Source organism: Cetorhinus maximus, chromosome 5 (genome assembly GCF_964194155.1).
Source record: "Cetorhinus maximus chromosome 5, sCetMax3.hap1.1, whole genome shotgun sequence".
Classification (NCBI taxonomy): Eukaryota; Metazoa; Chordata; class Chondrichthyes; order Lamniformes; family Cetorhinidae; genus Cetorhinus; species Cetorhinus maximus.
Window position 1 is genome coordinate 13058560 of NC_135883.1, and position 23725 is coordinate 13082284.

The 23725-nt window shown below is 42.5% G+C and overlaps 1 protein-coding gene across 1 annotated transcript in view; it reads right to left on the reverse strand.

The window, feature by feature from the left end:
* Window positions 1-1033: 1033 nt before the first annotated feature.
* Window positions 1034-23725, reverse strand: part of LOC144680499 (protein LYRIC-like) — a 109321-nt gene continuing 86629 nt past the window's right edge. The window contains exons 10-12 of the mRNA XM_078541540.1: window positions 22078-22188; window positions 17923-18073; window positions 1034-4247 (exon numbers count right to left, since the gene is read on the reverse strand). Of these exons, the coding sequence (XP_078397666.1) occupies window positions 4180-4247; window positions 17923-18073; window positions 22078-22188 (330 nt within the window). The 3' untranslated portion in view covers window positions 1034-4179. The remainder of the gene's footprint in view (window positions 4248-17922; window positions 18074-22077; window positions 22189-23725) is intronic.

Sequence of the window (23725 nt, forward strand, 5' to 3'; positions counted from 1 at the left end):
GGCTTCAAGTCTTTCCAATATTTAGTTGGAGAAAATTTCTGTTCACCCAGTGCAGGATGCCAGATAAGCAACCTACCTAACAAAGAACAAAACACTTCACTTTCTTTTTGATAACATGATTTGCCATTTATTTAAAATGGTAGATGCACAGACTGTTAGCCTCAGGTACTATAATGAATGGCATGATAGCCCACAATTATATGTTTATTAATAGGGTAGGTCCTCAGTTATATTTGATAGACTCTTGAAAGTCAAAACAGCACTGCATGATCCAACATGTTTCTACATATTTCCCATCAGTTAAAACAAAACTAAAAATAACAATCTTTCAAGTTTACCTTTTGGCTTCAAAATATTTAAACTGAAGAAAATGTGTATTGTTTGAGGAGGCAAGGTATTTTTATAAAGCAGTATGGCTTTTGTTGACCTACATTACATTATTTCCTACATCTTTACGTTCTGATGGTGTTTGTGGTCGTGATGAAAGAATATGAGGAGCTCTTAAAACAGTTGACAAAACATTTAGGTAGCTCATTGGTGAAAATGTGCAAGAGTAAATTCTTGCCTGTCAGTTTTCTTTCACTTCTGAAGACAGGCTCAATTGGAAAAACAGTTCCAAGAGCATCAAGCAGCCCTCTGCACTTTGCCTAAGTGGTTATTTTTCAAAAGTCAGGTTAGACAATGAGCATAGATAGGCTATTTGACGACAGGAGGAATCACAGTTGAGCCTGATCCTTTCATCATCAGACTTCTATAAGCTATATCTTCCAGCAATGATTGATGGTTGGAAACCTGGTTGACAAGGTTAACTGTAGTGCTCCTACCATCATCGTGGTTGAAATGTTAACTTAGCACAGATCAAAGATTGGATTTGGAATGGTCAGTGGTGAGAAATATATTTTAAAGGCACACTGCATAGCTCAGATGGGTTGGTAAACATAGCCTGAGTATACAGATTAATGTCTAGTGAAACATTTTTCAAATGTAGTTCTGAAAAGTAGTTTAGGTAGATCTAACAAAATGAATACCGAAATAGATGAGACTTTTAATGTCAGCTGTCAAGTAAAATATCACTCTCTTTATACATAAAAAAAAATCAAACATTTACCAGCATATGCCGAGAACACCTTCACCATAGTCACTGTATCGCAAATCACAATGCCACTGTACAAATTCCACTTTCACAGCTATATATGTAAAAGTATTGTAAAAGGTTTGTTAAAACAATTATTCTACATAAATTAACATAACACAATGATTACACCACACACGTGGTTTACTATCATGAAGATTTTTTATTATCCTTTTTAAGACCTTCATGAAATGCAGGTCTATCTTATGAAAAGGATAAACTGTGTGTTCCACTATTCCCATTGTGTCGCATATTTACCTCATGATAAATACTTGTTTTTTTTTAAAACAAATTGTTGAAACATAGAACATTCATTATGTAACACAAACTAAAAATAATCGCACAAACTCTATAATAAAGTGCAAACATATTATACAGTAATGCAGACTTATACTGAAAAAATTGTCCATATTATCAAAAGACAGCAACTTATTTCTAGACTACCTTTAACCAAATAACTGTTCAGTATTGTACAAGTAGGAAATCAGTAAGCTTCAGAAACCCCCAGAATTCAAATATGAAAATCAAAAGTAATTTAAGTATTGTAAAAATGTAATTCCCTTGTTAAACATTTTTGTCCAGCGTTAGCCTACCATAAAATCTGACGTGTTGCAAATTCCTGCACGTTTTAAAAGTTTCCCAAGCTGTTAAGAGAATAACTTATATACTGGTTCACTTTGCATCAGTTCTGTTAACAAAATCAGTCACTAGAACAGAGAAATGATGCATAAACCGGATTTTGCTGTTATATATAGGTTTGTGTATAACACCTCTTGACAGTCCTAACTAAACTATTATTTGCTACAAAAGCATTTTAAAATTTAACTTAATATCAATTGATGTAGCAAATTATCATTGCAGCAAGATGTTTATGAAATAAGTCAAATATTCAGCTAAAACAAAACAGGCATAAAACTTCACAGCAGGCGATAATTTGAATCGTAATTCTATATAAACCGTTGCTGTTGGGGGAGGGGTAGGAAATAAAGCATTCCAAGAATTATAAAAAGAAAAGAAATACTGTCTTATAAGAACACTCGTGAGAACTGTTAAATCTTCTCCTATAAAACTGTTAAGTCATCATTAAGGCTAATGTGGCCACCGCATGACCAATTAAAAAGTTGTATAGCTGGAAACAAGTGTCTTTCATGCAGTTATTCAGAACCTTGCATGAGTTTATCACTGATTGTTTAAAAAAAATGTAACGGGTGAGCAACTGTAGCAAACACCTTCATAAATCTGGATAGTTTAGCTTTTTGCAAATAGTAAATATTTAAGGATACCGGTTTAGGAGGTATTGGTTGTTTGTTAACAAGTAGGCTATTTACATAAAATACTATGTTGCTTTGATTTCAAATTGCCTTTTAACTGAATTTTCTCCCAAATAAAATTGTAAATTCACCCCTATCTTACACAGGATTTATCTAATATTGAATACTCAAGCAAATGATACACTAGGGAAGTCATAGGTGCCGATTTACTTTCTGTAAGATAACTTAATGCGTGTGCTCTTGCTTCCATATAGATAATTCTGTTGGATTACTGGCTAACATTTTCAGACTTTGTTTGCACCAACTCAGGTTTGGATGTTGTCAGATTCAAACATTGCAATTAAATGACAAATCCCTTTAGTTCCAACAACTATCATTACATCTTCAGTTGTCACATTTCACCAGACATCACACTACTTGTCATATTACTGCTTAATGGTTTGTTTAGTCTAAGCACATTGGATGAAACAAGAAAATAAAATAAACTATTCATTTAAAAAGTTCATGGAAAAAGACTATATTTCAGAAGGCAATGGACATCATTATATCGTGAGTTTGAGTACCTTTGACTGATTCTTGCAATAAGATAGATTTCACAAACTGCATCTTGAAATGGTAACATTTCAGAGCAACAATGTTGAGCAAAAAAAGTGGATCTTTTCAGAAGGCCCCAATTCAGCTAATTCTTACACTGCTACATTTGTATAGCAATCCTGATTGGGTTTTAAAATGAGCAGATTTCTTGGAAATATTGATCTTTCATGTTATTTATATCAATAACTGTAATGCCAATCCAAGGATTCTCTTCTGAATAGAATAAGGAGATATTCCCATTAGTAATGTTACAAATAATCTTAGTCTTTAATATCTATTTTAATTTTGGAGATTATTTCCCTTTTTGTTTGATATAGGGTTTAGAAATAAATCAGTCTGACTGATATAGGGCACTTTTAAACTTGAAAGTAAGGATTTGTCAATAAACAAAGTGAAAGCATTTACACGACTGACAAAAAGGTACATAACATGTTGAGTAGGTTGGTATTCTATGGCTCCCCTGCAAATTTTGCAAAAAAGATTGATGCATTTTATCCCAAAAGATGGAAAACTATATTATTTAAATACTAAATCTGGACAAGCAAGGTTACTGAGTAATACCTGAATTGCTATAATATTGCTATGAGCTTACAGTGGACAAATGACAGGTGACTCCATATGTACACCTCAACACTGCTGAGCATGATCTTACCCGCAAGTAACCAGTAGTGTGACTTAAGACACAGACATGCAGACATGGTTAGTTTTAAAATACAGTTTCACAATAAGACGCAACACATCTGTTCCTGTGTTTGAGAGGCGTACATGGACAGTTCTAAAGTTTTAAATGGGTTACAATTAAAAATGCAACATTTCAAAAAACAATTATGTCTAGCCTGTTGCTTTACTGCCATAAATTGAGGCTGCTTGGAACTGGCAAAGCGACTTTGCATTCCATGTTGTGCCAAAATAGAAAAATCTATAAGGAACGTAGGAAGTACATCCCTCTTGTGGCTGAATTTCACCTCAGTAACAATAAGCACTTAGCTTCAAATACTCCTTTTCCTTTGCTCTGTGGTTTCCATGACTAGACCAGAGTTTCCTACTGTTTTGTCCCTTTGTTCATTTTATGGACTTAGTGCAATGCTTCCTGCAGCGGAACGCTTGGAGCTAATTTAGCAGTAACTGGTGACGATATCAGAATTAAAAACCTGAACCATTTACATGAATAAAAAGGCAGCGTCAAGTTTCTCTTCTGGCTTTCATTTTCCTCTTCTCTGTTTTGGCACAATCTAAAGTGAAGCCATTATCTGTAATAAATACAAAAAAAAAAAGTTCTTTGAGATTAATCACAGAGCAATTTGTCACCTGTCTACAGCAAGTTTATGATTCCCAGAGTTGGGGCCAACCTGATAAAACCCAACAAGTTTCCCTTCTATTGAGTTTTGAAATTGGTCTTTGTTCATCATTGCTGAAGAAAACAACTAAATTGCTGGAAGCATTTCTTAATATAAAATTTAAATGTGGTTAGGAAGATCTGTAGAATAAAAACTAATTCAGCAGAATAAAATTTAGGCGCTCAACTCAAGCATAAATCCCCCTTTCTCTGCTCCATCAGGCCCAATGCCCCTCTCAGACTCCATAACCCCGATGTGAACGGGAAGGTGGGAGAAAGTCGGCAAGGCCAGGGATGCAAATGCCCTGCCGATCTTAGGGGAGAATTTTCTCCCTGTCGTCACCTGCGATTGGCTCCGTGCCGCTATTTTACGTGGGCCGGCCGCTTAAGGCCCACCCAGCGTGAAACGTGGCTCCCGAGGACAGCTGGTGGTGGCGGTGGCGGGTCTTCAATGACCACTGGGTCCAATGGTGACCCGGCAGCCTGTTTAAAGAGTGCTCAGGCAGCCTCGCAAAGGTTGTCAACCATAGCCAGCAGAAGGGTTCTCCAAGGCACTGCAGGTGTGCAGGCCAGGCAGGAGGGCAGGTCATTGGGGCACTGTGCCCTCACTTCTCAGACAAGTGCCTTGCTGCCCTCTTCAAGGGGGTGGCAGCACGGCATGAGATCTTTATTCCGAGGGATGGGAGCAGGAGGCCCCCCCACATAACCAAACGTGCCTGGGAGGAGGTGGCAGAGATTGTGAGTACGCATGACTTGGTGTGACGTCCCTGGGTTCAGTGCCGCAAGCGTTTCAATGACCTCTTGCCCTCGGGAAGGGTAAGTACCGTGTTGGCATGGGTCACTTAACACAGCAGTTAGGTTTCCCCCCGCCATGGGTGGGCCAGCATTTATTGCCTATGCCTAGTTCACCTGAGAGGATTGTGCTGAGCTGGGTTCTGCACCCGCTGCATGTGGTAGACACAGTACTGTTTTGGGGGCTACCTCAAGGATCTGCACCTCGGCGCAGTGCTGGAACTCCAAAACATGTCAAAGTCATGCTGCTAATAGGGCAGGGCACCCATCCATCTGCTGCCTGTGGTGTTCCACGTGCTTGTGCGTCCTTGCTTTGGAAGGTTATACTGTGTGGGTGGCAAATGTGATGGAGGCAGCATGTGGGCAGGGGGGGGGGTCAGGCCTGGCTGCTTGGTGTGAGTATGCGGCTGCTCCAGGGTCACGATTCACTGGAGCCCTGCAATGTTTCACTCAGGTGGAGGTGGCAGGTGGCAGGTATGCGATGGGAATCCAGGTACAGGGTGGACTAATCAATGCTCCTCTCTCCTTTTCAGGAGAAAGCCGCACTCAATAACGCAGAGCAGATGTGGACTGGCAGAGGCCAGGTACAGTTGGTGATTATAACCAGATACGAACAGGAGGTGATGAAGCTAGAGAGGCGCCATGCGCCGAGATCCACCTGTGGCAGTGAGGCTGGGGTGCCAAGGGAGGCAAGAGTGCTGTGCACTGAGGTCACCATATCTGACCCTGCAACCATTCCAGTCTTGACTGTTCATTTAATAAAGCTTCCAGCATGGGTTACCCATTGATTATGTAAGAAGGAGCGCATACTGATCCGGGGGCCAGGCATGCACATTGACATTGTCTCGACTCGAACTAATCAAACGTCCTTGTTCTTGCTTTCAGCATCACCGGAGCAGGGCCTGGACGAGGAGGCAGAGGGGCTGCCACTAACACCTGAGGGTCCAAAAGAATTACAAGCACCAGCGTCATACCATCTCTGCCAGGCAGGCACCAGCGCAGATACTAGCACCTCGGTGGAGATCAGATTGTGGGCTAGTGTCCCGGGGCATAGTGGTGAGGGCACTTCACACTCGCTTGTGGTGCAGGCGGAGACAGAGAGTGCCCATGGAGCCGGCAGTCGGTGGAATGCAGGGGATCAGGAACATGCTCAATTGGTGGCTGATGATGTGCCTCTGGAGTCGACCCTGAGGCAACAGATGCTGGAAGTCCAGCAGGGTCTGTGGGAGGACCTAGCAGAGATACAAGAGGCTATGCGTGGCATGGTCTCCATGCTGGAGAGTCCATGTGGAGCATCAGCAATGCATTGACCTTCATGGCTGAGCGCAATGCTTCCTCCATGGAGAGAGTAGTGACTCTTGTGGAGAGGCTCCTTCCAGAACAATCAGGGCTTCCTGGGGATGCATTCGCACCTGCAAGCCCTCACAGTGGCATTGACTTCAGCTGGTCAGTGTCAGTGTGGGAAATGGATTGGGCACCAAGTATCCCAGCTCAGTGCCCATTCATCAATGGTGAGGTCCGAAGTGACCATGTCGACGCAGCAGCTGCCTGTCGTCTCTGCGGGATCCTCTCAGGGCGCTCCGGATGAGGGTAGCAGCTCCTCTGCTCCGCTGCCAGTGACTGTTGGAGGCTGCGGCAACCAGGGAGATGCCAGCCGTGGAACTGGCCGCTCCCTCCCAGGCGGGGCCATCAAAGGCTCCAGAGGACGCCTGCCAAGGTCATCATGGTCAACAGGACAGCACTGTGAGCAGGCTGTCTCGAATGCCAGTGCCAGCGAGGGGGACATAGCACCCAAAAACATAAACTTAAGGCACTTTCGGCACACCACAGGCTTCTCACTGGCGGTTTTATGTTGCCCCACTATTAGCTGATAATAATTTGGTGTGCAGCTTAACACCTTTGAATTAAGTCTCTTTTCTGTTTTATTTTTTACATTAATTAAATATTTCATTTGTGAACATGGCTCAGGGTGATTCCTTACTTCTGCAAGTGTAGGGGAACCCCTGATGTTATGAGTGACTTGTTTGTCATTGAGCTTGATTGACAAGGCACATAGTTAATGTTCCTAACCAGGCAGATGTTGATCTCAGATATTGAGTATGAAACCTGCCGCCCTGGCATGTGTTGGAGGTCCATCTGTGGTGGGCTAGCTGAAGGTTCATTGGATTAAAGCCTCCCGGGTGTCCCTGCCTCCCAGGAGGTTGCCCGGGTGAGCGTCTATCCCCTCAGCGTTCTCCTGTGCGTCCTCGTCCTCACCATTGGACACATTATGTGCAGCCAGAGCATCTGCTTCTACATCTTCTTCCTCCACTGCGTCCCCCCTTTCCAGCACCAGATTATGGAGAGTGTAGCATGCAACCACTATCAGCGACACACGATGGGGGGTATTGCAGTGCGCCCTCGAACGGTCCAGGCATCGGAAGCGCATCTTGAGCAGACCGATGGTTCCACAGCCCTTGTGGAGGCATGGCTCCTATTGTACTGCTGCTCCGCCTCTGTTCTTGGATGGCGGAGAGGCGTCATGAGCCACTTTCTGAGGGGATAGCCCTGTCGCCCAGCAGCCATCCATCCAGCCCGGCTGGAGCACTGAAGAGCCTCGGCACCTGGGACTGTCTCAGGATGTAAGTGTCATGGGAGCTGCCTGGGTACCTCGTACAGACCTGCAGAATCTGTATCCTATGATCACACACTATCTGCACGTTCAAGGAGTGGAATCCCTTCCTGTTGATGATGGCACCGGGCTCACCCGCTGGTGCCTTGATGGCCACATGTGTGCAGTCTATTGCACCCTGGACGCGGGGGAACCCATCAATTGCAGCGAAGCCACTGGCTCGCTCGGTCTGGCTGGCCTCGTCCCAGCAGTAGTGAATGAAAGTCAATGCACGCCTGAACAGAGCATCTGTCACCTGCTTGACACAAGTGTGGACAGCTGACTGGGAGACTCCACAAAGATCACGCACCGACCCCTGGAAAGAGCCGGAGGCGTAGGAGTTGAGGGAAGCCGTGACCAACAGCGCCACTAGCATGGGGTGCCCACCCACACAGTTGGCGCAGATCTCAGAGCCTATCATCTGACACATGGAGGTCATTGTCTCCCTTGAGAGACGGAGCCTCCTTCGGCACTGCACCTCAGGCATAGAGGTAGCTGCATTGCCGCCTGTAAACCCTGGCAGCAGGATAGTGGCATCTTCTGCGGCCCCTTCCACCTTGCGCTTCCTGTTGGCCCTGTGCCCCTTGTGCCTGCATCTGTCCTCCCAAAGCTGGCTCCCCTGGAGGCTGAATATGGACTCCTGGCCTCCTCCCCCTTCTGATCCTCCCTTCCTCCTCAGAGGAGGTGCCTCCAGTGGAGAGCACAACTCCCATTCCCAGGGTAAGGGAAGGCTTCCTGAAACCAGCAAGGCCCCAAGAATGATGTTTACTCCAGAGTCCTGACCTGAAGCCTGTTATTCCTGTCCAAGCAGCTGTGAAGAGATTTGAAGTTGTCCTGCTCACACAGGCATGTAGCAGTAAGTTCAAACATTAAATGTCTACCAAAGACCATTCGCGACCCCACTCACCCCTCATCCTGCCCGTGGAGGAGGTTTTTAAAACTGTGGCCTACCCTCCTGCCCGTTGCGCCCACGCGACGATCTGAAGATCGCACAGGCCCCAGAAAATCGCCGTCTATTAGTGGTTTAACGGCCTTAACTGGCCCATTAATTAACGGTGGGCGCGCATCGGAGATCATCGCGTGCCTGCCCACCAAAATATCGCAATGGTGTGCAGTAATGTCGGGACGTACACCTGACATCACCACACGTCATTTTACGCGTCGGCAAATACGTGGCAGGAGGTAGGAAGCTTCTGCCAGTTTGGGGCGGGGAACAGTTAAAATCAGGCCCCGGCTCATTATTTAATGCCTGTTTTCCCAGATATGAGACAGCTCTATAAGGATTTTGGATTTTATCCAATGTCATGGTTAATAATACAAAATGAAAGCGCTGATTAAACATTGAATTTGCTGGAAATGAAAATGGTCGAAATAGCCATTGAAAACAGGAAATTTTAACTCAGCACAATTAAAAGGGTTCTGCTGGCAAAACACTAAAGCAGAAAGTTAAAGTTTTTCCAGATGACGGTGCAGCCTGTGTTTTTGAACAATTATCAATGCTGCAAAATTACTTCATAACCTCCCCCACAACAAAAAGAACTTAAAAAAATTAACTTCTCTTCAATATTTCATGGATCTACTTCACAGCATTAAGTTAAAAAAGGTTATGGCCTAGGAAATTCATTGCTCCGGAGGCAGTCCTGGCAGACTGTGGTACAACTGTTGTGAAGGCGGCCAAAAACCATGCAACAACAGCAGCCAGAGAGAGTTAAGTTTTCAGAATTAGAAAAAGGCCAAAGAATGCCCAGACATTAACCAGCAGCCTTAAACAACAAATCAGCTACTTGACCTACTAACCTACAAGTAATACATGAATCTTTTAAAATAACACTGCTAAAGGGCCCTTCATGCCCAAAGTCCCACAAGTTGCTGGGTGAATTTGTCACATGGTGACTCAGGTGCTGGAATCGGCCATTCTTGAGAAAAGGATCCTAAGACGGATGTGGGAGCTTAATTTGGATATTTCACTTATCGTTTTAAATAGGTTGGCAGGCATCCTGGACGTCTACAATGTCGATGTCTTATTAAGTACATTGTTTTTTCTTTTTTTTTAAAGACTGACACTGCCGTCCCTAATCTGACAAAAGCAATACAGTCTTTTTAAAACGTGAACAACAGTTGCTTTGTCCACTGACCTTTGTACTGTTTTGCTTGATGGTGGAGACTTATCAGCAATTGTGAGCTGAAGGCGGCAGAAAATGAACCTCAACCCTCACGTTGAAAAAAAGCAGACACTTTTATTGTCTTTCGTTATTCGTTTTTTGAAAAAAAAAGTTTCTCCAGGTAAATGCAACCTGCAGCTGAAAAGATTAACTTTATAATATCGCACATCCGGAAATTGCAATCTACCCTGGCAATATGTGAGGTCGCCAGCGACACGCCAGGAGTCGTAGGGTCCAACAGGAATCACTTTGTTAAATGTAAAGGTTAACTGGCAATTACATTGTTAAGGCAATTGCATTGTTAAACAGCTGCTGGGTATTGGTACATCTACAAATGGGGATAGATGTAGCTGGTTCACTCAGTTGATAAGATATAAATGCGGACAGCTGGAACACTGAGGGGAGGAGGAAACGGGAGAGTCTGTTATTTTGCTGTCTTGGAAATAAACCTGTTTTAAAGGTACAGGCTGGCTTTAGGCTCATTCTTCTTCAACGTAGAATTATTGGAACTGACATACATGAGCAGCCGGATACAATAGGACTGGCAGTACGCTTCCAGCAGCTAACAGGCACACTCTGCCTGTCATTTTTGAAGCTCAGGCAGCTTTTTCATGACAGTAAAACAGGCATAATACTATTGAATTTCTGGACCCAAAGACAAGACTTTAGCTCTTGATGGCAGCTGGGCAAGCAGGCTCCCTAGCAGGCAGCAAACCCACTGGGTCCCCACAGTGTGATCTGGGAGATTTTATGATAGAAATCAGCCTGGGCCTATTTCTCCGCCCAGATTCAGTGTGATAAAAGCAACATGTACTTGAAGCAAGAAATAAAAGGACTGATGGAAATTGGTCTTTAGCCTTGAACTGAATAAGCCGTCAGCACTGGTGGTGTCTCCACAACCAGTTTGTCCAATATAGTAACTATTTCTAATTGTATGTCTTGCTGGCAGCGGCCCTCAAATAAGTTTCGGTGAGGATCGTGGGGTGGGTGGCATTGTATAGCTCTATTAAAATGTATAAATGACTGTCTCTGATATCACAGGACACAGGTTGGGGTGGGGGGGAGGATTGTATAGCTCTATTAAAAGGATGCTTTAGAACTGTCCTTGAACCAAATGCATTCAAACGAGACATATTAATAGATGGAATTTGTTTGAAGCAAGCAAACAGAAGTGACTTGATAATATCTGGCATACAATCTGATTTGAGCAAAGCAGAGGATCAAATTCAATTTAGATTATTACAATTTCTATTTCAAGGTATATAAAATTGAACTGACTAGTGCCCACCTCACTTGTCTGAATCTATTTTAAAGGATGTGATAGCTGGACGCTTAGAAAACAATGGTAGGATTAGGCAGAGTCAACACATATTTATGAAAGGGAAATCACGTTTGACAAACCTGCTGGAAATTTTTAAGGATGTGACAGAATAGATAAAGGGGAAAGTAGTGAATGTGGTATGTTTGGATTTTCAGAAGGCTTTTGATGAGGTCCTATACGTGAGGTTAGTAAACAAAATTAAAAACATTGGATTGGGGATAACATACTGACATGGATTGAGAATTGGTTAACGGCTAGGAAACAGTAGGAATAAATGGGTCATTCTCAGGTTGGCAGGCTGTGAGTAGTGGAGTACCGCAAGGATCAGTATGTTGGCCCCAGCTATTCAGAATCTATGTCAATGATTTGGATGTGGAGGACCAAATATAATATTTCCAAGTTTGCTGCAACACAAAATTAGGTGGGAATGTGAGTTTTGAGGAGGATGCAAATAGGCTTCAAGGGGATAAAGACGAAGTGATTGGAAAAGAACATGGCAGATACAATATAATGTGGAAAAACAAAGTTATCCACTCTGGTAGGAAGAACTGAATTTTTTTAAAACAGTGAGAGATTGGGAAGTATTGATGTCCAAAGGGACCTGGGTGTCCATGTTTATAAGTCACTGAAAGTTAACATGCAGGTGCAGCAAGCAACTAGGAAAGCAAATGTTGTGTTGGCCGTTATTTCAATAGGATTTGAGTACAAGAGTAAAGGTGTCTTGCTGCAATTGTATAGAGCTTTGGTGAGACCACACCTGGAGTATTGTATACAGTTTTGGTCTCCTTATGTTAAGAAGGATATACTTGCCATAGAAAGAGTGCAACAAAGATCCACCAGACTGATTGCTAGGATGGCAGGATTGTCCTATGAGGGAGAATTTAGAAGAATGAGAGGTGATCTCATTGAAACATACAAAATTCTTGCAGGGCTCAACAGGGAGATGCAGGGAGGACGTTTTCCCTGGCTGGAGGTTCTAGAACCATGGGACACAGTCTCAGGATAATTTAGGACTGAGATGAGGAGGGATTTTCTCACTCGGAGGGTGGTGAATCTTTGGAATTCTCTACCACAGAGCTGTGGAGGCTCAGTCATTGCGCATGTTCAAGACAGAGATCGATAGATTTCTGGATATTAAAAACATCAAGGGATATGGGGATAGTGAGGGAAAGTGGCATTCAGCCATGATCTAGTTGAATGGTGGAGAAGGCTCAAGGGGCTGAATGGCCTACTTCTGCTCCTATTTCCCAAGTGCAATTACGATTCACAGGAAATCAATAGATCTACTATTGTTATTTAACTAGCAGTTACACTTCTTAATTACCAGACTGCTGATATGATGATATTTCTCAGGTATTCTGGAATCTTGATTTGCTAATACACAATCTCCTGTACGTACCCAATGCTGTCCAAGCAAAGGAATAGGCTGAGGCATAGGAAGAGCTCAGAACCTTGAGGGGATGAGGCCGGAGAAAGATCAGTGCTTGGAGCTGCAGGTTGCAGAATTGGGCCAGGATTATGCCTTCGCTGGGTGGGGGCAGGCGGGAGCGGCCGGGAAGCCATCTGTGATCGGGCCGTGACTGCGATTTCACGTTGGCGGGCCAATTAAGGCCTGCCCAGCGAGAACGCATGCTGCAGTGCTCAATCTGTGGGAGGGGAGTGGGGGTGGGGGGGGGGTGGTGGGGGGAGAGAAGGTGAGCGTGGAACTTCGCGCATGTGTGCGGGCGCGCAGAGGAAAAGCTGTGCCTCAGGGAGATGAAGTTATATAAAAAATAAAGAATTTAAAAATGTTAAAAAAATGTTCTCTCATTTTTTATTGCTGTTGGAAACCTCATCCTGCCCGTGGATGGGGTTTCCCAAAAAATGCAAAGGCCGCTTGGCCTTTTCGCCTGCCCACCAACCGTGAGGTTGGACGGGCAGCGAAAAATTACATTTAATTGGTACTTTAATGCCCTTAATAGGCCTGTTAGTTGTCGGCGGGTGCGCTGCCGACTCCCGTGCACGCCTGCCGACCGAAATATTGCGCGTCATTTTAAGTTTGTTTGGGTTGGGTGTGGACCCACCCGCCCAACATGTGAAAAATTCTGGCCTTGGAATTAAAAACCAGAGAAGAAAGGTTAAGATTGAGGTCAGGAAAATTTTAGGACCAGAAATTGCAGAAGAAACTAAGGAATGAAAAAAATTAAATGATATAAATTATCATAGTGACGCTTATTGACAAGGAGGACGCTGGGGTTGTTGACGTGGATTTCTAACAATCAGAACACCCTACAGGATTGTTGTAACCATATAGATTACAGTGCATGGATACATCACCAAATGAAATGGCCAAGAGAGCTACTCGAAGCCATTGATGCCAGGTGAAAATTAATATGGCCTCCTTTATCCCTGGCTCAACCCTTTACCCTGTGTTCCCTCCCACCATCAATTTGAAAATCTTCGGTTGTGCAACAGACATGTTATGGACAATTGAGAAGCAATCCTATATTGTGCAGGAGGTTGGGGGCGGCCGGGGGGGGGTGCAGGCCATGGAGGAATTTGAAAACAAGGATGAAAATGTTAAAATTAAGTTGTTGCTTAACTGGGAGCCAATGCAGGTAAATAAGCATAGGGGAGACAGGTGATTCGGACTTGGTGAGAGTTAGGACATGGGCAGCAGAGTTTTGGATGATTCAAGCTTACAGATGGTAGAATATGGGAGCCAGCCAGGAGTGCACTGGAATAATCAAGTCTGGAGGTAATAAAGGCATGGATGAGGGTTCCCTGGCTACAACTTGATAGATAAGAATGCAGACAGTGGAGAGGCACTGGAGGAGAGTAGCGTGGTCAATTGTGTTGGAGGCTGCAGATAGGTCGAGAAGGATGAGGAGGGATAGTTTATACTCACAGTAAAAAAGAATGTCCTGACATTTAATAATGAGTCCTGACATGTGGTATGCATAGCATGCTTGAAAGCAACAGGTGACATTGAATCTATGGTGCTCAAAGCTTTCCACCACTGGGGTTTTCCTCACATAATTTCTGTGTCTGTTGTACATTATTTGACAGGGATTGATTGTTATGATTAGTCAACAATTCCATTACTATTGCATCATGTGACTATCAGGATGATAGAATGTGAACTAGATGAACCTTGGTATGGTATGATTGCCATTATAGAGATGTGATTGCAAGATGACCAAGGCTGGGAAATGAACAGTCAAAGGTATTTGACATTTCAAAAGGATAGGAAGAAAGGAAAAGGAGATGGGATACTGTTAAATAAAGGATGAGATCAGTATAGCAGTGAGAAATGATCTTGGCTCAGGAGATCAAGATGTAGAATCAATTTGAGTGGAGATAAGAAATAGCAAGGGAAAGAAGTCACTGGTGGGAGTAGCTTATTGGACCCCTAACAGTAGCAGAAATCAAGAAATAATGGGGCCTTGTAAGAAAGGTACAGTAATCGTGAACTATTTTAATCTTCATACAGATTGGACAAATCAAACTAGCAAAGGCAGCCTTGAGGACGAGTTCATAGAGTGTATTTGGGACGGTTTCTTAAAATATTATATTGTGGAACCAACCAGGCAACAGGTCATTTTAAACCTGGTAAAGTATAATGAGACATGATTAATTATTGATCTCATAGTAAAGAATCCTCTAAGGAAGTATGATCATAACATAAGAGAATTTCGTATTCAGCTTGAAGGTGAGAAACCAGTGTCTGAAACTAGTGTTTTAAACTTAAAGACAATTACAAAGGATGAGACTGGGGCGTTAATAATGGGAAGCAAGGAAATGGCAAAGACTTTGAACAAATATTTTGTATATGTCTTCACTGTAGAAGACACTAAAAGCATCCCACTAATAGTAAAAAATCAAGGGGTAAAAGGGAGGGGGAAACTTAAAACAATTACTATCACTAGCGAAAAAGTAGTAGGAAAACTAATGAGACTAAAGACTGACAAGTTCCCTGGACCTGATGGCCTGCATCCTAGGGTCTCAAAAGAAGTGGCTGCAGAGACAGTAGATGCATTGGTTGCAATCTTGCAAGGCTCCCTAGATTCTGCAAAGGCCCCAGCAAATTGGAAAACCATAAATATTATGCCTCCTTTCAAGAAAGGAGGGAGACTGATAGCAAGACACTATGGGCCAGTCAGCCTAACATCTGTCATTGGGAAAATGCTGGAATCCATTATTAAGGAAGTAGTAGCAGGAATTTAGAAAATCATAATACAATCAAGCAGAGTAATCAGGTTTTATGAAAGAGAAATTGTATTTGGAAAATTTATTACAGTTCTTTGAGGATGCAATAAGCAGTGTGGATAATGGGGAACCAGTAAGTATAGTGTACCTGGATTTCTAAAGACATTTGATAAGGTGCCACATAAAAAGGTTATAACACAAGAGCTCATGAGGTTGGGGGTGAAGTTTTAGCATGGATAGAGGATTGTATAAATAACAGGAAACAGAGAGCCAAGACAAATGCATCATTTTCAGGTTGGCAAACTATAACTGTAGCGAAGTGTAACTGTACCAAACTGATTACATCCTTGCAAGCAAAGATATCAAAACAGCATAAAGAATTCATTGCCTACCCAGGTGCAGGTGTGGACACAAATCATAACCTAGTTGCCATGGACGTAAAAGTTCAACTCAAGAGAATAAAGAAGGCAAACCCAAAGCCCAGCTGGGATAGAAAGAAGATGCAGGATTCTGAGAGGGGTCAAATGTTGTGAAGTAGTCGAGAAAAAGTTAGAGATTAACAACAGCTCAGGAAGCAAATGTCAAGATCAGTGGGAAAGATTGAAAAGCACCATTTTAGAAATGGTAGTGTTAAAGGCAAAAGTGTTAGAAAGCCATTTGTCTCAGAGGAATGCTGAACAAAATGGACAAGAAAAGTGGAAGAAAAAAACTAAAAACTAATGAGGGTAAACAAATGTACAGAAAACTAAACAATGAACTAAGAAGGGAGACTGACCAGGTAAGGGACAGAACTACAATAAAAAGAAAGAACGACATTCTCAGAGAAAATACAGGAATCGACTGGAGGAAGGAGAGGTAAGCAAGCACAAAGCAGAATCGATAGTAGAGATGATACGCTGCTTATAGAACTGCAGGAAGCAAAGAATAAATGGAAAAAGTACACTGAAGATCTGAATGACAGAGTGGAATGTGAAATATTAAAAACCATAAAAGAACTGGAGCCAGGAAAAGGAAAAGCAGAAGGATGTGACTGAATCCCTGCAGAAATGATAAAAGAACTGTGATAGAAAGCAACAAGAGAATTAATTAACTTGTGTAAGGAGATGTACACAAAGGGAGAATGGCCAGAAGACTTTTGGAGGAACACAATAAGCAACAATAATGAGAAAACAAACAAACAATCCTCAATGTGCAAAACTGGTGCCCTCCACAGTAGCAAAATAATACTAATAATCAATGCTTCTTCAAAGAAAGTTTGATTTGAACTTTTTCAACACAAATCTAGCATTAAGAAATCAACGTCACCAGCCTTGGGCAGTGAATTGTTCATTATCCATTTTATTTTGGTGACGTGAGTACTGGGGGTGGAGTTCACAGAAAAAGGTAAAATACAATGTGGGACACGACTACCGTAATTATATTAAAATGCAAGTTGAGCTGGGCATCATGGAGCCTTCCTTTGCCCACAGATATTCTTTGCCACAAATGTTGGTGTACTACCAGCAACGACTTGCAAAATCAAAGCTACTGATTTGAAGTATTTCTTTACCCTCTGCTCAATTTAGAACTGCTCTCCTCCTCACTTTATTCTCAAGTGCCTCTCAAGGCCATAGGTAGTTGGCCTGCTCCCAGGTCTCTGCTACTGCCACTTCATTCCCATCTACTAGCAGGTTCAAGAGATCTTCTCACGATCATTTGCCCTCTGATTTTCTTTTCTTTCTTCCTCCCTTTCACCTCATTTCTCCTGTACATGGAATGGCATTGCCACGGTGAGGAACATCCCCCTTTGTTCCCTATGGGTTTGAATGCACATTCTACCAGACAGTAGCACTAGCTGATGTAATACCAATGTATGACATTGCCCAGAAACAACTGAGCACTTTTATCAAATAAATGCATGCAAATAATAAAACCTCAAATTCTGCAAAGCAATAAAATTCAAATAAAGTATATTAAATAGAAGTATGTTCACATCCTGTGGGCATTTGTAAGTTTGTGGCTCAAATATTGTTTTTTCATATTATTATTTATGTAAACTGTAAAAGGAAGATATTTAGTTCCACAAGAGAACACAAGAAATAGGTGCAGGAGTAGAACAACCCCTCACGCCTACTCCGCCATTCAATACGATAATGACTGATCTTGAGCCTCGGTTCCACTTTTCCGCCTGCTCTCCATAACCTGGTTCCCTGAGAGCTCAATAATCTGTCTATCCCAGCCTTAATTATAATCAATGCCGAGGATCCACAACCCTTTGCGGCAGATAATTCCAAAGATTCGCAACCCTCTGAGTGAAGAAATTTCTCCTCATCTCACTCCTAAATGATTGCCCCCTTACTTTGAGACCGTGTTCTAGATTCCTCAGCCAAGGGCAGCAACCTCTTAGTGTCTACCCTGTCAAGCCCCTTCAAAATCTTGCATGTTTCAATGAGATACCAGAAGAAAGTTTGTTCCTATTTAAAATCACTTAGCTTACTTTTACTGGATGATGTGCTGGCCCCTGTATTCCATGGTTCAGTAAAAGCATTCTCCATTAAACACTGTTTCACTCCAATTCCTGATCTTTCTAACAGCGTTCCCTTTGGATCCTCATCCATCGGAATCTTCTTTTGAGAATCATCTCTGAGCTTCCATGTAAAAAAAAGAAAACAATGTGATACATTTAAAAACAACTTACGTAGTAAGAGGTGCTAAGGTACTTCACAGAACTGTTGTCCAGCAATATTTGACACCAAGGCATATATTAAGGCAGGCAGCAAAAAGCTTGCTCACAGAAGTGCGCGTTAACGAGTGTTTTAAAGGAGAGGTAGAGGCATGGAGAGGCTTAGGGAGGAAATTCCAGAACTCAGGACCTAGACGGCTGAAAGCACTGTTGCCAATGGTGAGGCAATGGAAACTGTATTGCACAAGAAAGCAGAATTGCCGAATAACAGAGATCTCAGAGGTCGGAGGTGGGGGGGGTGGTGGAGCTGGTGGTGTATAGGGTTGGAAGAGGCAGAGATAGGGACAGGTGAGGTGATGGTGAGATTTGAACAGAAGGATGAGAGTTTTACACTGAAGCACTCGGTGGACAAAGAGCCAATGCAGATCAGCAGGCCCAAGGATGATGGGTGAGCAGGACTTAATGAAAGTTAGATTATGGGCAGCAAAGTTTTGGATGAGTTGAAGCTTATGGAGAGTGGACTGAGGAAGGGGTGGAGAAGACTGATATTATGGAGGTGTAAGTAGGCAATCTTGGTGACGGAGAGGATGTGGGATTAGAAGCTCAGCTCAGGTCAACTCGAACACCAAGATTTTATTCAGCTTCAGACAATGGCTTGGAAGGGGGATGGAGTCGATGGCTAGAGGGGGGAATTTGTGGTGAGGGCTGAAGACAATAGCTCCGGACTTCTCCATATTTAACGGAAGGAAATTTCTGCTCATCCAATACTGAATTTCAGACAAGCAGAATGATAAGCAAGCAGTGATTTTCATAAAATATGAAAACTTCGATGGGTTTACAGCAACATTTGAGCCTTTCACTTGATAAACTGTTCAAGGATCATGAATCTCAAACTCAGTCTTGGCATTTTTGTTATGCTATTGCAGACAAGTAGAAAATTACATTTAGAACAGTAAGGGTAGATCTGCTTTTATGTTTCCTTCCTTTTATCCCCAATCTCTTCTGCGATTTCCCATGGGCTCCCTGTGGTACCATGCTTAAATAGACATTATTCACGTACAAGTCAGGCAGTGATTGATAGGCAATTCAGCCATGGAAGGAAGTATCAGCTGAGCCTGTTCCTGCGTCCAACTGAGGTCTGGACAGACAGGCATATTCTTTCAAGTTAGGTTCACTAATTTTTAGTCAGGAGAAGAAACCCTGTCTTTATTACTCACTCTGCAGCCCAGGTCAATTGCAACTCTTACCGCATCCTGGCTGCAATCTGATTATTCTGCATAGGCAAGGACATTAATATGCCTGTTCCTGGTCCATATGGCTCAGACGCACACTATGCAAGTCATCATGGAACTTGTAAGGGTCTTTTACTGGTACTATTACCACTTCATGATTTACAAGGAACTGAAAATATTAATTTAGACAATTAATGGGAGGATGGTATTAACTTTGGCTGATTTGACATTTTCACTGTTTAAATCTATTACTCCATTAGCAATATATGTCACAATCCACTCATATTTTATTTGTGCTAATAATTGTAATTCAGTATCCTATTTTAATTTCTTTAATTTTACAGCAGGATTTGCAATACAGTATACTTGACGCAGGCAGCATTAGTTGGATGGTCTTATCTATTGTCGTGAAAATATAATAATTTTCATAATATTCTTGCGATTTATTGTAACGGTAGGTTAATAGTGGGATTTGGATTAGTTTCTCTGTGTGGATGTGTGGGGGGAATTTAATTGAATTAGAGACAGCTAGTCTGGAGTTCTTGAGCTATCAAAAGGGAAGCTAGGTTTGAAATGCTAAATACCTAAACATGGCTGGAGCTTTAGAATGAGGTGTGAACAACATTTGCATTTTTAGATAAGCCAGAGTAGTAAATTTCAAAGAGATGGTAAGGTGTTACACCTAGCCATAGGAGGCCAAGCCAAACAGTGTGTTTATTTTTCCCCAACGGTTACTGATAATATGAGTACTATGAAAGATTTATATTATGAAAAAAGTAAAACCATATTGGAACAATGGGATTTACATTAAAAAAGGAGAAACATGTGTAAAGGAGCTGAGGTTATGTGTAAGGAGAAGGATTTCTAAGATCTAACAAGTGTGAAAAACCCCCAGCCTCTAGGTATCAAGTTGCTGTCTGCAGGAACCGAAGCTAAGAAAACTCACTGTGAATATCACTGTCCAGTGTATTGTGTAGCTTTGCCTGGGTCTGTTGAAATTTATTTGTTTTTACTGTTGCCTTAATGGAGGTGTAACTGGGAGCTAGATTAATTAGGGGAGCTAAAGGTTATCATAGTAGTAATTTGTAGACCTATGTAGATGGTTAAAATCTTTTCTTTTATTAATAAAAGTTTAATTTAGTTTTGTAAAAATACCTCTAAGTCTTGGTGGGCTCATTACTACTGAATTTAAGGCACGCGTCTTGAAATAAAGTACAAATTGCAAAACAGTTGTGGCAGCTGTTTAAAGTTTCCCTCTGGGATTTGAGGAGCTCGGCATTTACCATCCGCTGTGCCATTTCACTATCTTGTGATCACATTATTATGATTTGTCTTGAAGTAATATAAATGTAGGCCAGAAATCCTCAGATGGCATTGGCAGTGTATGTGAAAGTGGTAGGCACCCATATCACAAAGGTGCTTCTTTGATACCTGCTGGGAATGGCGTGGGTGGCGTAGAAAATGTGTCCCACCAAAGGGGGCAAAAAAATATTTCTGCCACCATTTTAGGAGTGCCCATTCCTAGATTTTGGTTTGAAAATGAAGACCTCATTTCCACCACAACACAAACTTGGTGAGTCCCAACATAAGAATGCCATTTGCCTGCCCGCCGACATTATGAGGCATGCTTCGGGGAGACTCAGGCGTCACCCCAGGCAAGCGCTGATGGAAACTTAGTGCCTAGGTCTGACATATCCAGGATTTACCTTCAGCCACGTGCCCTCTCAGCTAACTTATACTAAGAGTGCCACTGACTCCATTTTTATGTTTGGGCCTCATTTGAATGCGATTGGTGAGCTGCATGAAATACAGCGGCTCCTCTGTGAAGAGCAGCGAAAGTTAGCACTTAAAGGGGTGAGCAGAAGGGAATCCTGGTGGAATGCACAGCAGCAAGCCAGCCAAAATGTATTTGGGATCCAGGAGAGCAGGAATGTTACTAACATTTTTCCCTGTTGAGTCAACCATTATTCCCCAGTGTTAACAGGGAACTGGACAGTTGAACATCGCTCCAAAGGTCTCTATCTAGGTGATGAACAAAGCAATGAGCTCCTCCTTTTTTCCTAGAGGTGACGGTGGAATGATCGGGGAGAGAAGTTAAAGCAGACAGTTGTTAGGAAAGGAAAAAGTGTTTGGGAGTGGGGTTCTTTCTCCAGGATGATCCCAAAGTCAGGAGCAGCTTCAGCAGTGGAAAGTGAGGTTCAGTAGAGCTTGGTATTGAGATAACAGAATGGAGTTACAGCCTCATTACTTGCTGAAGTACCCTTATGATTAGGATAAATTTAGTGCCCAGGATTATTACGAAGGAAATTTTAAGTGGATATTGTCACTGTGAGTCTACAGTATCCCCCAGTGCTCCACAAGACTAATTTGGTCTTGTCAAAGTATTAAGACTAACAACTTCTTCTCCTCTGTCTATCTAAGTAAATCACTTTGAAGTTGGGTCCTTATCTCAGGAGTTCTTGAAACATGGGGCAGAATTTTATGACCCTATTTTGGCGGGGACGGGGCCGTAAAATGCGGCGAGACATTCTAAACCTTGTTGGCTTCGGCGGGAACGTGAAATCCCGCTGCCGTAAAATTTTGCCCATAAAGTTTCAAACTTTACAATGTTTCTTATTAACAGAGCAGAAAACTGAAATAATTACTGTCACTCCAAAGACAATACAGAGTACTGCACTGCTTCATCCATCATGTGATGGATGAAGTCTGGTCCCCAGACGTAAAAATTATACCATACCTTATTTATTTCTGAACCCGTTAAAACGAAATGGACCTCAGAAGAGCTAGCAATAACCGGATGTGTTTTTCCGAGTTCAGTTTGTGATTTACTGGGTTTTTCCAGTGTTACCTAGAATTAAAAAGATCAATACAGTTTCTTTTTAATTTCATCTTTACTTTATTAATAATTGAAAATAACACTTGTCAAAATTAAGGACAGCCTTTAGTACATTTTAATCATTTATCATTTTTCTTTGACATCATTTCACAGAAAAAGGTAAATAATAACCTCACTAATAATTTGTAGGTTTTCATGGTGTTTTATTCATACTTTTATGAACTCTTTGAGCATTGAATGGTGAAGCAGAGGGGAGATGAGAATTTCTTTATGCGGCAGGTTGTCATGATCTGGAATGCACTGCCTGAAAGAGCGGCAGAAAGAGAGTCAATAGTAACTTTTAAAAAGGAATTGTATATATACTTGAAAAAGAAAAATTTTCACGGCTATGGGGACAACATCAAGGGACTTGGGATTAATTGGATGGCTCTTTCAAAGAGCCAGCACAAGTATGATGGGCCAAATGGCATTCTTCAGAGCTGTATGATTCTATGTGGACTGCTTTACATCTATGGCTTGTAGGGAAGACGCTGAGGCTGGAATGAGACTGGCTTTTAACTGTTAAAAACAATGACACCAGTGGATCTAAGAGGAAAGCTGGATGTTTGGACACTATGGATGGAATCTTGAGGCGTCGGGGGTCTCGCTTACCAGCTGGAGAGTCAGCGATTTGATCAGCAATCGTTTCTTCTCTTAATACCTCAACTTCTTGTTTCGAAATTCAGTTTAATGTTGTTGATTTGATGGTGACTATTGTATACTCATGACTTGGCATTAACACTATCATTGAATGCGGTTAGTAGAAGGCAGGCTTGTCCAACATGCAGTCCACAAAGCTCCTCTATGAGGCCCCTGGAGCCAGTTTTGAAAATGCCGGCTAAACAGGTAAGAACATAAGAACTAGGAGCAGGAGTAGACAATTCAGCCCCTCGAGCCTGCCCCGCCATTCATTACGATCATGGCTGATCTCATTTTGGCCTCAACTCCAATTTCGTGCCCCTCTCCCCATAACCTTTCAACCCATTACTAATTAAAAATCTGTCCATCTCCTCCTTAAATTTATTCAGCATCCCGCCATCCACTGCACTCTGAGGTAGTGAATTCCACAGATTCACGACCCTTTGAGAAAAGTAATTCCTCCTCATCTCTGATTTATATCTACCACCCCTTTGCCCAAAACTATGGCCTCTCGTTCTAGAATGCCCCAGAAGGGGAAACATCCGCTCCACGTCTGTCTATCCTCTTTAGCATCTTATATACCTCAATTAGATCTCCTCTCTCCTTCTAAACTCTAGTGAGTATAGGCCTAAACTGCTCAATCTCTCCTCATAAAACAAGCCCCGCATCTCTGGAATCAATCTAGTGAACCTAGTAAGCTGGAATGGAAGATTCTACAAGGAGCAGCTTATCCAATCACAAACTGTTTCTCTCCCACATTTGCTGCTGATAGGCTCACTAAATGTAGGAGAGAAGCAATTTGTGATTGGAGAAGCAGCAAACGCCAGCGACAGTGAGTTCCAGCCCAGGGGGAACAGCTAGCTGGGGAGCA